Genomic DNA, 22,906 nt, shown 5'->3' on the forward strand with positions numbered 1-22,906 from the left:
GGTTTTTCCAGTTGGGAAAAACAAAGTGTTATTTATTTTGTACGGCGGGATCTATTATTTTAGGAGAAATTGATGTCGGTCCCAGGAAAAGAGGCAAAGCAGCAGACTAAAGGAGTGAATGGGTAAAGAGAGGAGTCTGCTGTATCCCCTGCAGCCAGCCAGACTCTGATCCAGCAAAACAGTGTGATTTCTTGCAAATACCCGTTTGTCTAGCACAAAAACCGCCTTACATATCTCCTCCTCGCCCTTGGCTCGTGGGCCGAACCCCGCTCCGATGGGCTTGGAGTCGGTCCCGCAGTGGCAGCCACAGCTTGAGCACGGCTTGAGCCTCCGTAACCCGGATTTGAGCGAGAGCTTAAGATTGCTTCTAGTTTTGGAGGTTGTTTGGCACAAAACCCAGCAGCCATGGGAGGAGAGAAGGTATATATGTAGGTGAACCAATCTGAGGAATGAAAAAGCCACTCGGAAAAGACTAAAAGGTGTGTGGAAGCGTGGGGGAATGGAAAGAGCAGCATGTGGGAAGCAGAACCAGAAGGTCCCACTCCAAGGGAGTTGCACCTAAATAGGCACTGAAATATCTCACCGCTGCTCCGTAAAGGATTTGTCCCCAATGATTTGGACTCGTTACCCAGAATAAGGAGGATTTAAGGCCTTTTCCTAGACGTCTGTGCTCGCATCCCACCCGGCAGTGCGCCGCTGGCATCCATCAGCGGAGCCCCGCAGCCCCCATCCGTCTGTCCCGCCGTGGTGTTCAGTTTATCGACAGCCCCTACGCTCTGCGCCACGAGGGGAATGTTGTCGGGTTGTTTTTTTTTTAATCTTCTTCCCACTCCAGTTTTATCAGTTATTTATTTAGCTGGGTTTATTGCTTTCCTTGTTCGTTTTGTCGTTTCGTTTACTCAATCCCGAAGGCTGCTGAAATGAGGCACCGAAAAAGAAAATATAGGACAAATAATTATTATTTGCATGTTCTCTGGAACAAGCCAAGAAAGAGTCTCCGGGGAGAGGGTGGGATTCGCCTCTGTTTGTTTCTTCAGAGGCAATATTAAAAAGGAAAAATGTGAAAAGGCGGGTGGAAGAGTTAACCCTTGCCGGAGCCGCATCTCCGCACCATGGGGGGGGCTGAGAGCTCCCAGCAGCGGGGAGGAGAAAGAGGATGAATCAGAAACAGGTTCCCTGGTGCTTTTTGGCTTCCCACTAGCAGAAACAATACAAAAATAAAATGCAAGAGGAATCCCTGGCAGCGAGGAGAGAAAAGCCATGCTGTCTGGTACCCAGGGCAAAGCGAAGGGCAGGGTTATTTATTTTTCCCATGTAAACTCACCCCTCCCCCCAAAAAAAACCCCAATATCCCCCTGATGGCATTTTTAGGAGCAAATCCCAGCCGGATTTGGTGAATAATTTCCAGGCCTGGGCATGGAGGCGAGAGGATCTCACGTGGCACGTGCCGGGACCGACCGCCTGGCTGTGTGGGATGCTTGGCATCAGCTCGGGGGCTGAGGAGCTTTGCAACAAAGCTAATTTTGTGCCTTTTTTGTGAGTTTAGTTTTTGTTGGGTTTTTTTTTTTACTAAAAGGAAACAAAAACACTGACTCCCCTGCACACGCACGCGACACACTAATTACCGGACACTTATTTTTCAGGTCCAAATAGGAAACATTGGTCACGGCTGGAAAACCACCTTGACTGTGTGCTTCCAGCAACCCAAGGAAGGAAGGAAGGAAGGATGAAAGAAATTATGCAGAATCATTTATGCTGGAGATGGCCTTTTTAAAAAAATAAAGAGCAGCTTAACAGCTTTAAAATTATGTGCTTCCCATTTTCTTCAAGATGTCAGATCCTTGCTCTTGAGGCGACAGTCCCAAGGACTGGAAAGAGGATATGTGTCATCTCTTTTTGCTTCCCTTTCTCCTCCTTAAAAGCAGAAGAAAATAAGTTTAGAGGGATTGAGCCAAAGATTTCCTTTTCAAAAAAACCCCACACATTTCAAATGCTTTTATACACCAGAAAACCCCACACCGCAAACAACATAAAAGTGATTTTCCTTTCCTCCCCATCCCCTTTTGGCAGCTGTGTTTTACCTGTCCCTCTGGGCACGGCGTAGCACAGCAGGCACAGACACACGGAGGGTCTCCGGCTCCTCTGCAATGCTTCGGGAATGCGGAGCAGCCAAAAAAACCCCGGGATTCAGGTGGGATAACAGCTGCTTTGCATTAGCATCTCCCTCTTGAGGTTTCCCTTGGTTTTTGTGCTTTCTCCTTGTTTCCTTTTCTCTCTGCTCACTCCTTTTTCTCCTGCCTTTGGGGAAAAAAAAAAAAAAAACCAAACTGCAGCCAGGTTCTCCCTGTCTTTCAGTGCCTGTTTTCCTCTGTGTTTGTTTTTCCACGTAATATATCCCCACCTCCAAAGTAAGTGCTGAAGCAAGGGGGTTAATGGGCAACTTGGGAAAACTCTGATCAAGGCCAAACCTTGCCGCAGTGATCCTGCCTGACCCCAAGTAAGACCCCTAAAACCCAGATCTCACGTCCCCTTAAATCCTGGAGGTATCTAAAGATGGATGAAGACGTGGCCTTTAGTCTCCTTAATTTCACTTAATAACTAGCATGAGGATACTGTTTTGTGTTTGGGTTTTTTTTTCCCAAAGTCCCTGGAATTTTTTAGGATGCCCAGATAGACCAGGCTTAAGTAGACTCAGTCTACTCCTTACTCATCATGTTGCTGCCCCTTCCCCTCCATCCCTTGTCCAGATGTCCTTCCCCTACCTCTCCCGTCTGCGTTTCTATAGCATGTGGGGCTGCTTCTGGACAACACATGTCATCAAGAACACAGAGAGCCTTAATTATCTCTGTCATGATGATGTGGTCCCTATAGTGACCATAATTTCGGGAACATGTGTTTCTGCTATCCGGAGCCTGGGTGCTGTACTTTGAAAATATTCCGAACCATATAGAGTTGCAGAAAAGGCCAAAGCGGTATATTAGCCAAAAAAAAAAAAAAAAAAAAAAAAAAAGCCTGGTCTGTGATGTGGGGAGGGATATATTTAGGATATTTTCTCAGCTCTGTACACCCCAAAGGCTTTGATTCAGCCTCGGTGTAAACTTCCAGCATGTGTGTGAAGTTGCTTTGCTTACAGGCTGTACCGAGCAGGGAGGTGCTGAAGTCCATGCTCAAAATTAAGAACATGCTTAAGGGCTAAGAAAAATGTGCGGTATTTAAGCATAAATAGCAATTAAGCACCTAAACGTGGCCCCGAGCACCTCGGTGGCTCTGGGACAGGGTGTATTGCTTAGCCAGCTCTGGTCGTGCCCGATGCTTCGGCCACCGATAAAGTGTCTCAGATGCTCTGTCGAATCTCTGAGGTCTCTATTTTTTGAATTTAGAGCAAAAAGCAGCTGTTACTGCAAATAATTACCCCTACGCCTGGATTACGTACAGTGTTGTTCCTTCCATGACTCCAAAACATTTTTTTCCTTGAGGGCTTATATTTCCAGAGCTGTCAATCCAACACCTCTCACCAGCGTTAAATTCATTTACAAGGGGGGAGAAAAAAAAGAAAAAAAAAAAGAAAAAAAAAAGAAAAAAAAAAGAAAAAAAAAAAGAAATGTTTTAAAAAATAAATAATCAAGCCACATTAAATAACCGTTTGGGAGACCATCCGCCTCCCGGGCTTGCTTGGCTGAACTTGATATTAATTAGGCTAAATCCAAATGCAGCACCTTCCCCAGGAGTCGGCTGGAAAGCTCTCACCGCTCACCCCATGGCTGCAATTTCCAAGGGCTTTACCTAGTTAAGGATTATAATCTTTAACAGCTGCCTGATTTACTCAGCTCATTCCCTCAGAGATGCTGACGCGGTTCAAACGCCGTCTCTCTCCTTCTGCCATCGTGTTTTCGAGGATTATGCATTTATAGGAGAGAAAGCATGTGATGGAGACCTCCAAAAAGATAAAATCCTGTTCCTGCCACCAGTCAACAGGGAGGTGGGAGTTTGCATGCCATAAATCCACGAGGTCTGCTTGCCAGATTTGAGTTGGCCAGATGAATTTGGCACTGACCGCTTTGTATAATTAGAAAAAAAAAAAAATATTTTTAAAAAAACAAAACAGCAGAAATGCTTGTGGGAATGTGTCAGTTTGCTGGCTGGGGAGGACGACGGGGGGGGAAGTTTAGTCTGCTGCAAGTAAGCAGCAAGGGTCGGCATTGCCGGGGGGTTGGCAGCCCTCCCCAGCCGGTCCTGCAGCGGTGCCGGAGCTCGTCTCCATCGCCCGGCTGCGGAAAAGCTGTCCGGGCTTTCTGCAGGCGGCCGACCTGGGGTTAGCACCAATGACACATCCTCGAAGCCGCCGGAGTGGGAAAAAGGCCTTTTCTGCTTGGAGAGCAGGTTTTTTCCTGCCAGATTCGGGGAGGGCCGGCCGTAGCCAGCACAGTCTGTCCTCTGCGATCGGCTTCACGGCAGTTATCGCAGCCATCGGCGCCGGGAGAGGTGACGGGGAAAAGGGGGAAGAGGGGCCGGGGTCTCCCGTCCCTGCTCCACATCAGCACTTCATTTTCCATCCCCGACCTCACATGAACATCCTCATTTTCCCAAGGATGCAGGGTACAGCAGAGTGTTTAAAAACTTCCCAGTTTATTCCCCCCACCCTTCCCCTGGAAGAGATTTTTCTGCAGGACATGTGTTATCAACTAGAGCCATTTGTTCAACCTACGTCTGGTTTTGCTTTTGTCTCCTGGCAAAACCCAATAATAATAGCAATAATAATAGCAAGGCAGCATCCAACCCCAGGGAACAGATCCGCAGCCACGTCGAAGCATCCTTGAACAGAAAGACAGACGAGGCAGGAGCGCTGCCCTTGCCCTCGATGGTTTCTCTCTCTTACACTTCAGGTAACCCCTCCTATTTTTTCTTTTTTTTTTTTTTAATTTTTTTGAGCTTCTCAGGTTTCAGCTTAGGACAAATGAAAACAAGCAGATTTGCAGGTGGTCCCAGATGCGGGATCAGGTTTTAGTTTCATAAAGGCATTTGGTGTGCATTGCCCAAGCCACCTTCAATCCTCAGGCTCAGCCAGGGATGGGTTTGGAGCAAAGCTCGCGGTGGTTTGGCTGAAGCACCACAGGACTTTCCTTCCCAGCAAATACCCATGTGTATTAAATCATTTAGAGAGTTTAGCACTTGTTATATATGTTGCCGCAAGAGCTTAAGCGGCTGGAGATCTTGATGTCCCATCATGCTATTACGCCACGGGGTGGGGGGGGATAGATTCAGTTTTCATGCCATTTTTAGTGCTTAAGATGTAAGAAAAGGTGTATTGGGTGGGAGCAGAGGTCCGTCTAATCCAGAATCTTTCTCCAAAGGTGGCCAAAAGCAGATGCCTGGGGAAGAGCACAAGAAAAGGGCGAAGGAAGTAGATGGGAGACTAAAATAACCAGGAGAACTAAATGCACTTGTTCTAGCAGAGGGTTTGGCTCAGTCTTTTTTTTTCTTTCTAGGGTTTTTTCTTTTTTTTTTTTTTTTTTGTAAGGTTTTTTATTAGGTATTTTTTTCTTTTACACAAAAATCCTCAGTGCTCTCCGTGTGCCAAAGCCAGGGAACAGGAAAATTAAATGCTACCGGCAGGGCATTTCAGAAATACTCCCTGTGCCTCTCCCAGGGTGTAAATAACTCCCGGGAACCTGCGGCTCTGCCCTTCTCCGGATTGATACATTTGCTGGGAGCTTGATGGGAACTCCTGGGCAAAGCTGAGGTTTCAAAGCTACGGGTTTCCTTCACATTTAGTGGAGCTGGAGGATGCAGGTGAAGAATAAATACCAAGGTGAATAAAATACCAAGCAATCCATTGAGACCTGGAGGGGGTGACATCAGGCATCCCTGAGCAGACGTGTCCCATTAAAAGGAAGGGTTTTATCTCACCGTTGGCCCCGATGTAACGAGGGCTCTGACTGAGGGAGGGTGTGCTGGGAACGGGCAGGAGGAACGCGCGCTGTTTTCCGGGCAGCCAGCAGCCCCGCAGCCGCGCCAGGTCGGCTCAGCTGTAAAGCCAACCTCACTTTTCCCAGACCAGCCAAAGGTGATGTGACGAGGGGCTGTGCCTGAGGCTTTGGCCGCGTCCGGAGCGGATGAGTTTGGGATAGCACATCGGGAAGGGACGGTCCTGGACAACGGTATGTGCAGACACTCTTGTTCCAGGATGTGAGAGTGCTGGTCCATTTTACCTTCATCCTTTTAACCCTATATCGCTGTTGTTCTGACAAAAGAGCATCCCAATTTTGGGCTAAAGCAAACCAGCTTCGTGCGTTTAACTTCCCGGTGCAGGCGAGCCCCGGGGTTTGCACAGACTGATCCACCACCGAGCTCCTTCAGGCTGGTGGGTTTTTTGTTTTAGTTTGGTTTTTATGCCAATAACAAATCCTCTAGCAGAAGCAAGTCAGAATAAACCTCTTAGTGTTTCAAAGTGGTTTGTGGTTTTGGTTTTTTGTTCTTTGTCCTTTCCTTCAATTAACGAAGTTGAGATTTGAAAGATTGCAATAAGACAAGAAACGTTATGCAGCCATCAACTAAATGACACGGGCATGACCGCATGCCCCGGGGAACCAGGTGTAACTTTAAATATGGTTTTATTTCAGGTTTGCTATTGACGCACAAACAGCAGAGATCGATGTTTAGTATACATGGTATACACAAAGCAGCCAGTACGATCGGCATCTCCGTCCTTTTGCTGCACACTCGGCAAAAGAACCGCAACACAAGAAATCCCTCCTGCCCCATCCTTCCCCTCCCTGTGAACAAGGGTGACCATCTCTCGGTGGCTTGGAAACCATCTGTTGAATGGCAAGACGCAAAAGGGCAGCTCCTCGGAGCTCTGTCCCCAAACGAAAGCACGGCAGGCTCGGCTACGCAGGAAAACCCTCCAAAAATGGATGATGCATTTATGGGAACGGAGACCTGGAAGGGATTTCCTAGAACATTAAATCCCATCTCCTGCTGTGCAGAGCAACCACAACATCTGCTCCTGGCTCTATCGAGCAACGTGGAGACCCAAAATATTATTGTGTTCACAAAGGCGTTGCATAAATCCATAGAGGATGGGTCCACAAACGTCATGAGGAATTTGCAAAGCTGGTGAGAAGGTCTAACAAGGAAATCCTTGTGCTACCGCTGTCCTGTTTCTTGTGGTCTTTCTCTCCTTGCCCACAGCTTTTTGGAGCAGACCAGAGGGCACAAAGAGTTTCCCACCTGCATGGGACTGAGTGAGCAAGGTAGGCTCCAAGTCTCTAGCTGCTGAGTCAGCATCTTCTGCCTACCCATCATCTGTGTATCGTCCCTATAGTGCCTTTCTGCTGATCCCAATAATTGCATAGCTCGACCTGGAGACTCTAGCTTGCTCACAGTCACACCTAATTAATTAAGAGGCACCTTCATCAGTGGAAAAGCGAAAAGTGAAATGGTCCCTGATGATATGATGTGAGCAAGAGACCTAAACGATGTATTAAGAGGGCGGTGCGAGAGGTAACACAGCCTCCGACCACAACGGGCACAATGCTACGTAATGCATGCATAACACACGGTGCATGCCATCAGAGGTACCAAGTAAACCCTTGCCCAAAACCCAGGAGAGAAAAGCTGGTTGTAAATGCTCTGCAGCAGCAAGAGGTTCAACCTCCCTTCTTTCCCTGCATGCCAGAATCCTGTTGAGCCCTTTTCCCCCAGGAAAACCCAAGATCCAAATTTATCTTCTGCTCAAAAGCAATGCCAGGGATGTGAGCCCAGCTCAGGATAGCTCGGGCGGGGGGGGCTTAATGCAGAGGAAAAATAACCGAACCTGGCCCAAAGGTTGGAGGGCAGAGGCAGTGGGGTGTCTGGGCATGGCATACTGGTCCCATTAAGCAGTGAGCACCATTTCCAGAGCGGAGTCAAGTACCAGCGACTCATGGGGCTGCGTCTGACCCCATATGGCACTGCGTCGTGGTTCTACAGTACAGTTGCTTGTTGCTTATTTTTTTTGCTTTTTTTTTTGTTTTTTTGAATGACAGCTCAAATCTCAGGTCCATAGTGATCCCTTCTAGCTCTGAAAAACCTCAGGCATGGACTGGGGTGTAAAGGAGCTCCCAGCTGGATGCTGGCACAGCCCCATCCCAAAGCACCATAGGAAAACCTCAGCCAGGTGAGAGACCCCACTGGAAATAATGCCGTCCCCTCCACGCAAGGTTTAGATCCATTGGGAGGGGTGGGGAGGAAGGAGGTTAAAAAAAAATAAAAAAATACAGAGTTAAGCACCATAAAATCTACACTGGTCAGGTCATAAACATGAGGAGAAAATGAAAATAAAGCCACCACCTTCCAGCCTGGTCCGGCGATGCTGCTGGTGCTCTCTGAGCTGCCCAGGCTGCAAAGTCATCGCCAGCAAGCCCTGGAGGCATCAGGCCCAACACCTCCTCACGCTGGTGGTTGGACAGTATAATTTGCCGTCGTTGCATTGGTAAATCCTTTTGGTCCCATTTAGCACGAGTGTCGGGGGAGTCTGGGGAGGGGAGACATAGGCTTGGCCCTGGGAAGACGGGGGGAGGCTTTGACTGTGCAATTTAGGGGCATCTCCCTGCCTGTCCTCGGATCCACCCTGGGCAGCGATCCCCCTCGTTTCCATCTGTTCCTCCCGCCCCCGACTCCCAGCCTCCGCCAGTGGGTTTCCACGTCGTTCGGCAGCTTCGAGGTAGATGTTCGTTCCCGCTCTGTCTCCGAGCAACCTGGTCAGTAAAATCCCTCTCTCCTGGGTGCATTGAGTGTGCACGCTCTGTCCCCACACCCAGGTCCCCTTTTTCTTCCCCCCACATTTTTCCCCCCCGCCCCCGTTTGATATGTGCTATGGACATCTCCCCCTCTCCCAACCCCGGGCTGCTGCTCAGCCGCATCCAGCCTGAGGGACACCGTGCCCTTCCTTGAAGACACGCTTTGACCTGCTCAGCACGGCCTCAAGGTGCAAAAATCCAGTTCCTGCGGCTTCCTCCGAAAATTGCAACTCTCCCGGGGCAGCAAGCGCCCGGATGGGACCGTGCACTTCAGCGCCCGTCTCTTGAAACCCCGACCGCAGCTCTTGGAGCAGGGAGACCAAGGTCCAGCTTCCCACACTGGGCAGGGCTCCCCGCACAGCCGGACATCAGCCGGCCGCTGTGCCGCATCGCACTCGGCAGCCGGCTGGCCATAGGAGTCGCGACAAGCCACCGAACGCTTCTGCAACCCATCACCACAGGTGACAGAGCAAGCCTCCCAGCCACCCGCTGCCCACTTGTAAGAGGGATGCTTGTAGCTTGGTCTCCCACTGTCCAAGCGGTTGGACAGGCTGAGGACACTGTTGTTGAGGTCTGGTGGGGTCTTGCCGTCCTTCTTGTAGGAGGACTTGTCTTCCTTGCTCTCCTTGGGGAGGTAGAAGGAGTAGCGTACCCGAGGAGGGGTCATCTTCCCCACGGAGAGCACCTCCAAAGTCAGGGGTTCCTGGATGGGCTTGAAGGCTTGAAGGCTCTCGACGGCAGTGCCGGTGCCGCTGTACCGCAGGACGCTGCCCTTCACCATCAGGTCCCTCTCCACGGCCGAGACGATGAAGTGGCCATTGAGCAGGTACTTGCCCTGCCCATTCTTCAGCGCCAAGTAGTTGTCATCGCTGATCAGCCCTTTGTAGCCCCGCTGCCTGATGTCAATGTTGGAGGCGCCCGCGGGGATGACCACCACGAAGTTGTAGCCATGCCTGGAAGAGAAGAGCATGCAGGGCAGACCATCAGGCATGAGGACATCCCGTGTCCACATCTCATGACGTGGCCTCAGCCTGAAGCTCTGCAGCTAGAGCCCTGAGATCTTCCCACCACTAGTTATCTTTCCTTCCCATGAAGATAACTTTGAATCTCCTCCCTATGCTGAGTTTCGTCTAAGCTGAGGTCACCCAGATATGAGAAGATGATGTGCCAGAGATAACTCCACCAGCAGAAGCCAAGAGCATGTTAAGTGTGTCCTGCTTCTGCTTCAGAGCTAACCCAGGTCTCCACACAGTGTTGTACACTAGCATCAGACAAGTTTGCTCAGGATGGACTTAACCCCCATCACAATCTCCACCACCTTCCTGCATCCACCCCAAAAAGCAGAGCTGGGAGAGGGGAAAGCGCGCGTGGTCCGCTAACACTTACATGGGCTTGGTGAACAAGCCCGAGACCTTCTTGCAGCTCTTGTTGTCTCCTCCGCAGACGCTGCATTTGTCGAACTTCTTCTTGGAGCCCAGCTTCCCATCGCAGCCCGCTTTGATGCATTTGCCCTGGACGCAGACCGAAGTGGAGTCTGGGGAGCAAGGGGTGCCATCCACAACCTGCACAAGGGTGAGCAAAAAAAGGCGCTGCATTTCCCTGTGCCACCCCACAAACACCCCCAGTTGCAGCCATCCAACCTGGGGCTACCCAAATCCATCCAGCAGGTCCCGAGGAGATCCTGCCAGGCACCGTGTCGCCCTTTGCTCATGCTCTGCTTTGCAGTCAGGGTTTTCAGGGTCTCTGAGAAGAGCTATATGGGACTTTATCCCTTTTCTTCTCCAGCTACATCATTCTCTGCCCTTTCTGTTGCATCGGTGCAAAGGGAACAGGCTCCACTGGGGGGACAGCTAACATCACCCCACTCAGTCCCGTGTCTGGCCGCCCACTCTGTCCAGCACACACATCGCTTCCCCACCACCGTAATTATCATCCTCTATTTCAGGGCTATGGGCATATCCCAGAGGCACCTTCACAAACCCAGAGGAAGACCCTGCATGGAGCAAATCCAGCCCTGAAATAAATAAGCGGACACATATAGATCGATTCATACCAGCCTGATGGATTGTCCTCCTCTACAACCTCATCTAACACCTGCTGCCCACCAGACAAGGAAAATGCATTAACTTCCAGGCACGCTGGAGCCATCGTACAGCCCAGGAGCTCACCCTAAGGATCCCTCACCAACCTTGGGTGCCAGCACGTAGAAGTAGCCGGTGCCATTAGCCCGGCAGATGAGCTTGCATTTATCCCGGGGCGAGACACCAGAGTATTTGGGGACCCAGGAGACGGAGGCGGTGAGGCGGTTGGTGCTGTGGCTGTAGCCGTTGAAAGCCTCACATTGTTCCTCGCGGAAGCTCTTCCCTGGCACTGGAAAAAATAAAGGTGTGCATGGATTGGAGACCAGCCTGGACCTCCGGCGCCAATTTTACAGGTCATGCACATACCATGAGTGAGCTGAGCTCCAGCCCCTTACCTGCAGCAGAGCAAGGGTCCAGGTTGCAGGAGCGGTACTTGACACGGACACCCTCACAGTAGGAGCCCCCGTTGGCAGGCACCGGGTTGGTGCACTCCCGCTTGGCCAGCTGCACCCCACCGCCGCACGTCCGCGAGCACTGTCCGTAGGGTGCCCACTTCGCCCAGCCGCCGTCCACCTGTGGGGATGCGGTAGGGTGAGATGCTGCATCCCCTTCGCCTCCGGCTCCATCCCAAGCAGGGGCTCTCTGGACTCGGAGCCATCCCTTTGCGAGCAAAACCTCTGCTGGCTGCCTCCAAATCTGCCTGGGACTTGATGGAGTGGGGCCACAGCATCCCTCCTTGAGAAATATGCAGCTCCCAAGGGATGTCCATCTCTTTTTCACATCGTCATCCCCAGCACCAGGAGGCGGGGGACTGCTCAGCTAGCATCCGCGCAAAAAACTCAGGGCAAAGCCGCGGGATGTTTTTTGGGGCTCACGGCGCAGGTACTCACCCTGTACTTACTGATGTTATGCCTCTCAACGCAGGCACCCTTCAAGCAGAAGCGTCCCTCGCCACAACCAGTGCCATCCGCCCAGGGGAAGTGACGGGTCTGGCAGACGATCTGCCCGCGCGCCTTGCCCGTGCACCAGAGCTTGGCGCAGTACTGCATGTACGGGCAGGGCTTGGAGCCCACGCCGAAGGCCAGCTCGCACTGCTGGTTCAGGCTGTAGCTCGTCCCAGGCAGGTCTTCGGGCAGCGGGATGGGTTTGGCCGGCTGGTCCAGCAAGCAGTCCCCTGCGAGAGTAGGGATGGAGATGTCTACTGGGTGCTTGGGGGGTTGTAGGGACCAAGTGTGGGGAAGGAGAGCATTGCTGTGGGGAGGTGAGGGATGGCTGCAGGTGATTTGGCCAAAACTATCCCAGCTGCACACTGCCAGTGGGACCAGCATCCCAGGGATGCTCTCGAGGTCAGCTGCATCCCAGACCCATGTGACTCCATCTCTTGGTGACACTGGCAGACATCACTGCTGGGGACACCCTGGCACCGAGGAAGCCTGGACGATGCAGAAATGCTGCCAAACTCCCTGTTTCCTTCTAACTTTGTTTGCAGGGCAGGGAGAAGAGTTGCTCTACAGCCCATCAGCCTCTCCCAGTAACCAGCCCCATGGACAGATCCTGCTCCTACGGGGCAGGAACACAGGTAAGAGGGTGAGGGGCGCAGGAGGGCTCACCGTGGCCGCTGTCGAGGAAGTCGGTGATGATGGCAGCACTGCAGGCTGACCAGGGGTTGGCACGGTCGATCTGGATGAGGGTGGGAGACATCATGTGGTTGGTCTTCAGCCGACCAAAGACCTCCTCGCAGGCCTTCACGTTGTCATGGGGCATGTTGAAGACGTGGCCTGGGGAGGGCATAAGAGGGGGCAGGATGAATAACCCCGTTTAGCACACAGAGTAGGGCCCCTACAGCTTCTTGCAAGGGGGGAAACTGAGGCACAGAGCAGGAAGACCTTTGCAAGGATTGCAATGGTTGTGGACAGCCCAGGAGACACCCGGGGAAGGATGACGCTCTCACAGGACCCAGCTTAGACCACACACAGACGCCGGGAGCTTGCAGGACCAGCACACAGAAACCACCCTGCCAGTGGCATCCCCAAACCAGTGTGCATTCCAGCACGCTGTCCTGGCTGCTTGCACATGGCCATCAGTGGAAAGGAAGAACAAAGGAAATTGCAAAGAGAAGGAGACTCAGCGCTCACACCCCACATCCCCCCCCCCCCCGCTCCTCTTCCTCCCGCCAAGCACTGCAAGTGTCTCCAGAGGTAGGTGTGCCCTCCGCCGGTTATTTCAGGACTCCTGAATCCTGGAAACCCATCCGAGGTAGCAACCACAACAGCAAAGCCTTTTGCTTTCTCAGCAGGTCTTTCCCACCCGGCTCGGGGGGGGGGTCTCATGCCCCAAGGTGGAGTTTCCCCATCACCGGATACTGCTCATTGTCTGATCTTCCGGAGGCTGAAACCAGGGTTATTTTGAATCTCACCAGCTCCTGGCATTCCTCCCGAGAGGAAGAGGAGAGCGGGGAGCCTTACCCAGCTCGTGGGCGGTGGTGAAAGCCGATGGCAGCCCGTCATCCTCAATGACGGAGCAGCTGCGCTTGGGGTCACACATAGTGCCCACGTCTGCCATCCCTAGCGTGTCACAGGTGGTGGCACCGCACAGATCCTGCAAGGCACAGAGGCAAGGGGTTAGTCCCGGGGCCAGCATGGGTGTTACTGTCCCCTGTCCCCCCACCCCATCCCACGGGCAGCTGATCCTCGGCTTCTTGGGGGGAGGCACCCCAAAGGGATGGGGTCCACACCAGGCTGCAGAGACAGAAAACCTCACCCTGACCCAGACCGGGCTGCAATGATGTGTTTGCATTTAACCCTGGCACCGGGGATGCTTTTTGTGCATATCATCCTCCTGTGCTTTCAGCGACAGCTTTTCCCACCCAAACGGCTCCTCTGGCCAGGGTGGAGCGGGTTTCAGCACGGAGGAGTCAGCCTGGTTCCCAGCTCAAGGACCAGACCCAGGCGGGTGGATGGGAAGGCACCTGGCTTTGGGCTCACAGCTGATCCTTTTCTCAACCTCATTTCTCAACTTCTTCCTAGGAACAAGAAGCCCCTGGACCAGGTCCAGAGGTTCCCAAGGCTAAGGGAAGTGCTCCTGTCTCTCCAAGACGCTTTGCAGCCGTCCCTCGAGGAGGAACCAAGCCCAGCTGATTGAAGGAGGAACCAGCCCAGCCTTCCACCCCCAACACAAGGGCTGCTGGACCCCACGTAGACACAGCTGGGACAGAGGATGGGAAAGGTCCCGTTGTAGGTGGGTCTGCTCTTCTTTGGGATTCAAAGGTGCTCATGCAAATAAAAAGTCCCTGTTTGAAGAGGCACCACCGCTGCAGCCTGGCAATAGCCTTGTCCTCAGATGCCCCCTTCCCATGCTGGGGGGTCTCTCGGTGGCTTGGGAGGACAGGAGCATCATCCCCATCGCTTGGTGCTGTCCCAGCTGGGCTGGGAGCCGCAGGGGAGGCTGTGCAGGGGGCAGGGAGCAGCTTTCCACATGAAAAGAAAACGTAAGGGACTCACTGGGCGCTCCCATGCTATAAATAAGCGTGATTCATGCTCAGCGCTCGCCAAGCCAAAGCGCCTGGGTTGCTCGAAATCTCGCATGAGCGGCTCTGCCAACATTTCCAGCGAGGTTTCCAAGCTGAAGGCATTCCCGCGCAGACAGGTTCAGCCGTGGGTAAATAACAGTCCCAAAGACTTCAGAGATCCCCAGCCAGGGCTGAGATGGCTTTAACAGGAGACCTGTGGCTACAAAGTCTGGAGGCGCAGACGAGACCATGATCTCTGAAGAGGCGAGGTGGAGAAACGCCTGGGTCAGGGCCGGCTATCGCGGCAGGCGGAAAACCCCATCGTACAACCGTGTTCAGCTCTCCGCTCTGCAGCAGTTTTCCTTGTCAGCTGGGACCCTGCAGCATCCCTGATCCCACTGTGCATCGATGCTGGCAGGGACAAGCAGGTGGGAACCCCACAGCCCCGGTGGCAGGGCCACCAGCAGTGAGTGTGGGGTGACTAAATGGGGCTGGCAAGCCCCGGCACAGGGTCCCCTGTCCCAAAATGCCACCAAGACCCCGTGCCATCATCACGCTGAGCTAACCCAGGGATGCAGCTTGCCCAAGCCCCCGCTGCCCACGCTCTCCTCTGTGGCAGTCCCAGTGCTGGGGGTTTGGGGGTGAAGGTGGGGCATGGGGGACACACGACACAGCATCACCAGGAAGAGGCGGCCGCTTGCGGATCCCCTCTCGCTGCTCTTTGAAGAGTTGCTGTTTCCTCGCTGGCGCAGAGAGCTTTTGGCTCCCGGCCCAACACCTGCACTGACACACTGACCCACTTCTTGCTCAGAACCTCGCCTGCTGGCTGCGGGGATACATGAACAAGCAGCTCTTAATGGGGGTTTCCTAACCTCCTCCCAGCCACCCCCACTTTGAAAGGCTGGGCAGCATCCCTAGGCTCTAATGAGGGGTCCTGACCCGCCAAAAAACACCTCCTCCAGCTTTGCCAGGGGTCCAGCTTGCTCAGGAGGGGAGGCAATGCAAGCGGCAATGCAAGGATGCAGCTACAGAAGGGAGGAGAAAGAAATGCAAGACGTTTAAGGTGGAAAAGCGGCATGCAAAGGGTCAGCTCTGCCTTTGTGCGGTGTGCTCACCGTCACCGATATCCCCTGCTGCCAACCCAAATAAAGGGAGGATGCCCGGTGCCCCTCGCACCGCGCCGAGGGGCCGCAAGCAACCTGTTTGATGCACCATCAGGGCTCTCCTGCCAGCCTGACCTTCATCTGCAGGCACTTCTTCATCCCCTTGTGAACTTCTTGAGATGTTCTGCAGGTCAGCTGGGGAGGATCCTTGTGGCTATTGCATTAATTCGCCTGCTCAGAGACCAGGTCGTAAGCACTCTCCCTACTACAGAGGCTTCCCTTGTCTGTCCAAAGCAACCCCAAAAATCTGAGCTTTGAGCTACAGAGCGTGCGTTTCCAAGTTCCCCCACAGCATCTGCTGTGTGCTAGGCTGCAGCCAGATGTTTCTTGGTGTGCCGTCCCTTTGGTTTTACAGCAGGCCAAGTAAACCTTTGCTGGTGGGACATCAAGGTTTCAAGGTTCAGGATGGGTGGGAAGCTTGGCTGAGGCCTTTGACATGGTTTGCAATGCTATTTCCAGGAGGCAGGAGTGCAGCTAAAGGCTGGATGATGCTCTGCAGGACCCTCCCATAAAGCACCGGGTCAGGTAGGAAGATGAAGGTCCCACGGCCGTGGTTGCTGGCAGATCTGCGCCCACCGGCTGAGCAGGACTGAGCTCGTCGAAGGCAAATCCACGGTCCAGCTCAACCAACGTCAGGAGAGGACAGCCCCATTCATCAGCAACTCGTTGACACGACTGGAAACTGCCTATCAACCGGGCTTGAGATGAAATTTAAGTCGGGGGCTTATGTAACAGCTTTTTGGCAGGGAGATAAGCTCTGGGGTATCAGGGGAACACAGATGGATGCACTCAAGGAAGGCAGATGTGTCCTCAATCGTGTGCGTTTGCACCGAGCTTGCTTTGGGATTTCAGGAATGGATGGTTTAGCAATGTGTAAAAAATGCCCGGCTGTGATCCTCAGCTTTCGGATTGTTGGGACTGAATCTGTCCCACGTGCAGCTCCGGTGACCTCACCGGGTTTCCACCAGAGCTGGAGCTGGCTGATCCCCGCAGGGGTGTCAGCAGGCTTCCTCCTCTTTACAGCCGCCCCGTGCGGGCAGGAGCTGCTCCAGCAGGCTGGGGTTCAACCCTGCCTGTGCTCCGGCAGGATTTACAGCTGGCCGGAGGACACAGCCCCTGCCCAGGGCTGCAGGAGACGAGGAGAACGGGCGGGACGAGGTCTCACACACGTCCTGCACAGCATTGTTCCTGTTCTGGGCCATCATCAGCCAGCACTGACCCCAGGCTAGGGGCAGCTGAACTGAGCTGGACACCGTATCCTTCCCACCCACGAGTGTTTGACCTGGAAAGAAGTTTTGGGAATGGTCTCCCTGCTGTTGCAGGGAGTTCCCAACCTGTCCCTAATCCAAGGACATCTAGGCAGAGATGGGGGAAGGAGAAAACACAAGTTGCTCTTGCTGGCAAAGCCTGCTGCAGCCAGGATAAAATGTGACAGTCCCCTTAAAACCAGGCTCATCCTTCTCCCCTCCCATTAGCAATTTGGGGGTGCAGGCTCTAACACCCCACAGCCAGGCACCGCACCGATGTCAATGCTGAGACAGGACCACAGGGAAGAGGAAGAGCATTTTGGGGGGGAGGCCCTGGAAGCAGTGTCACCTGATTTATTGGGGTGGGGGGGAGATGGAGAGCACCCCACGTAGCCAAAGGTGAGCAAAAGGCAGCTGGACAAAGCCCCTCTCCCACCGCAGGGATGTGGCCAGCTCACGGCAGCGGTGGGGGAGACTCTGGCCTCAGCCCCCACCAAGGGCTGCAAGCCCTGGCTGTATCTCTGCTGCTTTTCTTCCAGCCCTGAACTGGATCCACGCAGAGCAGCCAGCGCCTGGAGGAGAGGTCCAGGTTCTCAGGAGGACCATGAGTCAGAGGAAGCGGGGAGAGGTTTTTTTTTCTTGGCAGGTGGCACCGTGAGCTGTTCCCAGCCGGGGAGAGGGAAATGGGGCCACACTCCTCCTCTTCTGGGCTCGGTTCCCTGCGTTTTGGGGTGGTGGCCACTGGGCACCAGAGCCACCAGGCACTGGCTGCTGAGCATCCTGCCAGCGGGCAGGGGATGGAGTGGCTGGTTTCTGCCCGTGGGGACAACCTGCCTTTGCACACCTCCTGGCCTCGCTCACCCCCTGGCAGGGCTTTCTCCAGGCTGCTGGCTAAAACCTGCCCAGAGGACAGCAAGGGCTGGCTCAAGAGAGCTTGGTCCACACCTCTGCTCCCCCTGCCCTGAGCATCTGAGGGTGGAGGGTCCCTCGGGAAAGGGGGATCAGGCAGAGGTGCAACGTTCTCAGAGGGGTTGCAGGTGGCAGGAGGCCTCAGCATGGTGCCGGGCTCCTTGAAACTGGGGACAGCCCCACCAGGTCATCCCCCCGGCACTCACCTGCTTGGTGAAGAGGATGGCGGTGTCCCAGTACTCGGGGTGCTTGTCGCTGACCTTGTTCCACTTCTTCTGCCAGGCGCAGAAGTTGCGGAGGGTGAGGGCGGCGTTGCCAGTGACCTTGGGCCCCTTGTCATCCTGCCCGATGAGGAGGAACTTGACCACGGAGATCTGGATGGGGTTACGGATGCTGGGGTGCTTGTAGAGGCGGGCAGCCGTGGCCATCAGGGTGAGCAGGTAGTGCTGGAGGTCGTCCCCGTGGAACTTCACCATCGACTCGTCGGCCACCACCAAGGTCTCCACGTAACGGGGGACCGAGGCGAAGCGCTTGGCCCGACCCCCTTTCCCCCCCCCACGCCCCCGGTACTTGTCCAGCGCCTGCAGCACCCCGGGGGTGAGCCCGGAGCCCACGGCGCAGCGGGATGCTCCGGCCCCGACGGGGCGGCCGGGACTGCGGCGCTGCAGGCGGTGGGCTCCGCCGGCCGCCCCCCCCGCCAGCGGGCTGATGATGTACTCGGCTCCGCGATAACCGAAAGCCCCCCGGAGCCCCCCGCAAAGGCTGAGGGCAGCGAAAGACTCCCGATCGGCGTTGACGTCCCCCGAATAAAAGCAGTGGCGGAGACCGGGGAGGGGGCGGGCGGCACCGGGCGCGACCCCCAGGTACTGGGCGGCGAAGGCGGGAGCGATGAAGTGGGCGTCGGGGGAGAGATGGAGGTAGAAATCCTCCCCGAAAGCCGAGAGCTGGAAAACCACCGCTTGCCCTCCCCCGGGGGGCTCGGCGGGACCCCGCCTGAAGTAAGGCCGCCCGTTGATGTCGGGGTCCAGGCGGAGGGGGGTGACCACCTCGGTGTCCGCCGGGGGACCCCCCGAGGGGAGGCTCAGCCCCGGGGCGCCCAGCAGCAGCAGCGGCAGCAGCGGCAGCATCGTCCCGGCAGGGTCACGCCGGCGGCATCGGGGGTTGGGGGGGGGGGGGGGGGGGGCGGGGGGGGGGGAGAAAGCAGGAGCCGGCCCCCCCCTTCCTCCCTCCCTCCCTCCCTCCTTCCTTCCCTCCTCCTCCTCTTCCCAAAACTCGGCGGAGGCTGGAGGGGAGCGGAGCGGCCGTGCGAGCCGCCTGCCCCGCCGCTACCTGCCTTGTGGGGCGCATCGGGTTTATATACGGCGGGACCCGGCGGGGGGAGCGGGGCGCGGCTTGGCCCCGCCGCAGCCACTCCGGTACGGGGGGCCGGGAGCGGCGGAGCGGAGCGGAGCGGGGCCGGCGGAGGAGCGGGGCCGGGAGAAGCAGCGCTCCGCCCGGGGCTGCCACCGCCTCCCCGGGGCGGTGCGGGGCGGGGCGGGGCGGGGGGACACCCCCTTCACTTGTATTCTTGCAGCGGAGAGGGGGGACCCTGCAGCCCCCCAGGGATGCTCCTCTCTGCCGGGCTCCCTCCTGCCGCTTCCCCGGTCCTGAAGGGGCAGGGTGGAACTCTCCGGCCCCGGGGCGGGGGGTAAATCCACAAAGATGGGGGTGCTGAGGTGGGGGGGGGGGTCTGGTTGGGGCAGGGGTGTGCAGTGAGGATGAAAGGTCCTCTGCTCCGCGCTGGTGTTTGGGACAGTTCAGCAGAGATGGGGACCTGCTGTTTGGCAGCTGAGTGTTTGGCTCTCAGACTTCTTCGGGAACACGTAAACCTGTTTTTCACAGCCCGGGTGAGCCTGGCACCGAGATCCGGGCTGTGTCCCTCCCTGCACCCCTCAGACCAGCCACCCCAGCAAAACACCGCTCCGACAGCCCCACCTTCTGTGCCTCCAGACCACAGGTATCCCATGGGTGCTCTTCTCCCCAGGCAACCAGCTTTGGGTGCATCCCTCGCTACCTTACCCCAGCCCCATTCAGTGGCTGCAACCACGGATCAAAGGGGCCATTTCCACTTCTCGGAAAGGGCTCGGCCTCCCTGTTTCCCCAGGGCCACCAAAGGGAGCACTCGGTAAGTTAATACCCTTAACATCCTCTCCTCTGAGACCCTGGGACACACTAGATGCAGTATATGGGAATCTCCCCACGCTCACCAAAGTGATCTTCAGAACAGTGTTTGGGACCTGGGAGGATGCTGGGGCAGCTGATGCTCTTGGGAGGTAGAAAGATCTCATCAGGGGTGGGATTTTTTTTGAGCAGGACAGCTAACAGGAGAGCGAAAAAGAGTCCTCAGTAACCGTCCGTGGCTGAGGAATAGATGTATTGACAGCAATAAGCACCCCGACATCGGGATGGGTTGCACAGGGAGGTGCCCAATGGGTCTTTCTTCCCTGCAGCGGTTCTGTGTCCACACAAGCTGGTTTTATGCCCGAGGGAAGGATGGATGCTCCAAAGGTAATGCTCCCAAACTACCACCGGGCACCCAAGTCATGCACGTCCTCACACCCCACGCTCCTTTCCAGCACTCTGCATTGGTTTAATGACAACATTAAGGCCTTCTCATAGACAGGCTGGTTTTGATGTGATTTCAAACCTCAACAAAGGCTGCGAGCACAGCTCAAGTATTTGTGCACAGATGAAATATCAGCCACGGCTGTTGCTTAAGATGCAGAGCCCACAGCCTGCAGCCTAGCTTGTTTCTGTGGCAGCGCTTCCCCACACCGTGGTTTGCTCGGTCGTGTGCCTTGCGGCTGAACTTGTGACCCAGAATAATCATCTGACCGCTCTGGGCTCAGTGAATCAGGGATTTTTTCTGCTGACCAAAGTGCAATGTGTCCAGGGATGTCGACAGGACCACAAAGAGAAATGGGCAGCACGGGGTGTGGAGGTGCAAGGCGAAAAGGACACAACTTTGAGCATCTTGAGGTGCCAGGAGGGAACTTCTCCTTCCCACAGCACTGCCCCATTCAACAGGATGACTTTATCCTGAAGACCGTAGCAGCATCCAGGGTGGCACATGGTCCCAAAGGTGCCACCTTAGAGCAGCAGCAGCATCCAGCTCTGGGCTGAGCCCATGGCTCCTGGGGACGTTTTGGGAGCGAAGCTTATTTTTGAAGCTGCGTCAGGTTCCTGAGCAGGACAGGGAGGCTGTTGTGCTTTCTCCTGTCCCCACCTCCGCACTGTTTGCTTTTTGTAGCTTTGTGTTTAAAGACAGTAAATTCTCGTTCCCTTCCCAGGCGACAGGCAGGCAGCAGCACTTGCACCATCTCAGGCAGCGTTTGGTGTTCAGCACTGGGGAAAGACACGGCAGAAGACCCTCCAGGCTGGCACGCACGCTGCAAGGAGCTCAGGGGGTCTCTGTGCTGCAGACGTACTGGTGAGGAGCAGATGGGAAAGGGAGAGGAAAGGTCCCTATGTGCACCATGAAAGCACCTTTGGCTCCAGGTGCCCCAGCCTAGAGGTCATTGAGCCAGGGTTAGTCATTGCTGCCCCAGGAGCTCCAGCTCCATCTGGTAGAGCTTATCCAGCAGCAGAGGATGAGTCAAACCGAACTGGCAAGACTTTACCTCCAGCCTGGAGAACATCTGATTGCCTCCTGATGAGGAAAGGCAGGCAGAAAATGTGAGTGTTTCATCTCTGCTTGAGCTGAGACCCGCTCCATCCCATCAGATGCTGGGTTTTAGCCGGACTCCCTCTGTCCCATGATGTTAACGGTGTGCCAGCATCTTTGGGGTTGAAGCGAAGGGCTGGATCAGCTGGCTGCTCTCTCACGGCTTCCCCTGCCCCCTCTCCCTCTGAACAGGTGGGAATCACCTACCCAAAGACAGAGCTTCGTTTGCAAGCCGAATTATCTGCTGCCTTCATTTTCCTGCCTGCGGTGAGTAGACAAGCTGCTGAGTATATGGAGCTTATACCGCCCTTAGGGCTCACTCTTTACAGGCAGCTCCAGGGGCTACTGGCATATCTCAGGGCACTCCAGACGAGAAGGGAGGCATATCTTTATTTCATTTTTCCTCTAGCTCAAGGACATGATGTGATTTTTCCAGTCCCTGTCACTAGAGAGGACCCAGATGAAGCCCTCGAGCAGTCCCAGGGTTGTGGCATCTGCTCGGGGCACTTCTATCTCCACGACACATCCCTCTCAAGCCTGGGTGGGCAAAGGGGAAATATATCTGTTACGTCTCCTGCCAAAGCGAAGGGGCAGATTGCAGCCATCGGCCACAGCGGGAGGGTGAGGGACAGGAGAGAGCAGGTAGGTCCCTTCTTTGGGGACCTCCCGGCAGTTGCTCGCACCCCACAGCCCCTTACATCCGCAGGAAGGAGTGGGTCCAAGGTAACGCCTTGGTCTCATTCTGCACGTCTTTCCAGGTGCTTGGGGCTGAACCCAGCTGCTCTTCACGCTCTGTAGTTTGCCTGGTTTTAATGGAAATAGGCTGGATATAGGTGACCTAAAGGAGATTACGAGGTAAGTAGGGAACAGAGATGGAAGATGCCTTTGGACCTTCACCAAACAGCTACGCATAATAATGTATATTACGGTAGATAAGGTAAATTCGGCTCCTACTTTGATTTTTGCCTAGAAACTGCTTTAAGGTATAACCTATCTCACCCAGGCCTAATCCATAGCTTGCTCTGATCGTGAAATATTCAGTGTGAGCTGTCTGCAATGTGGACCCTCCTTCTCCCACCTTCCGCCCGCTTCATCCCAAGTGCCTCCAGGAAGCGACGACACATTATTTTTTCTTTTTTTTTTCATCATCCTTGTGATGCCAAGGGTGTGAATTCAGAAATAAAAGAAGAGCAAAAAAACCCCAAACCCCTGACCTCACGTATCTCCTGTATGTTCCAGTTCACAAAAGAAATAGTTTTAAACAGATCGTCTGAAAACTCCATGCCAAAGATAGACTGGAAAGGTTGTAGGCAGGGAAAAGCTGGCGTTGCAAGCCGTTCACTTGTCCTGGGCTGAAAGGTTGGCAGATCAGAGCCTGGGCTCTCACCCAAAAGTTCAGGCTGTGCTCTCCCAACTCCCCACCACATGGGCAGGAAGAAGGATCCTCTCCAGATACTGAAGATGAGTCAAAGCAAGTTGTTAGGCGGCTTTCCAGGAAAGAAAGGCTTGGAGAAA

General features: G+C 54.8%; 1 protein-coding gene across 1 annotated transcript; it reads right to left on the bottom strand.

Moving 5' to 3' along the window:
* Nucleotides 1–6,594: 6,594 nt before the first annotated feature.
* On the bottom strand, nt 6,595–19,009 carry ADAMTS15 (ADAM metallopeptidase with thrombospondin type 1 motif 15). The gene is made up of 8 exons (XM_010312079.2): nt 17,895–19,009; nt 13,327–13,459; nt 12,472–12,639; nt 11,752–12,035; nt 11,257–11,434; nt 10,969–11,150; nt 10,167–10,342; nt 6,595–9,733 (listed from the first exon to the last, which is right to left on the bottom strand). The coding sequence occupies exons 1-8, from the start codon at nt 18,813–18,815 to the stop codon at nt 8,953–8,955; spliced, it is 2,823 nt and encodes a 940-aa protein (XP_010310381.2). The 5' UTR covers nt 18,816–19,009; the 3' UTR covers nt 6,595–8,952.
* Between the last annotated feature and the right edge of the window lie 3,897 nt (nt 19,010–22,906).

Source organism: Balearica regulorum, chromosome 23 (assembly GCF_011004875.1).
Source record: "Balearica regulorum gibbericeps isolate bBalReg1 chromosome 23, bBalReg1.pri, whole genome shotgun sequence".
In the NCBI taxonomy this organism is placed as follows: Eukaryota; Metazoa; Chordata; class Aves; order Gruiformes; family Gruidae; genus Balearica; species Balearica regulorum.

Excerpts from the sequence above, each read along its gene's own strand:
- ADAMTS15 (XM_010312079.2), bottom strand. The coding sequence starts at position 18,815 with ATGCTGCCGCTGCTGCCGCTGCTGCTGCTGGGCGCCCCGGGGCTGAGC. Across the intron at positions 13,460-17,894 it reads CCATCCTCTTCACCAAGCAG|GATCTGTGCGGTGCCACCAC; the intron begins GTGAGTGCCGGG and ends TGTGCCTTGCAG. Across the intron at positions 11,435-11,751 it reads ATAACATCAGTAAGTACAGG|GTGGACGGCGGCTGGGCGAA; the intron begins GTGAGTACCTGC and ends GCATCCCCACAG.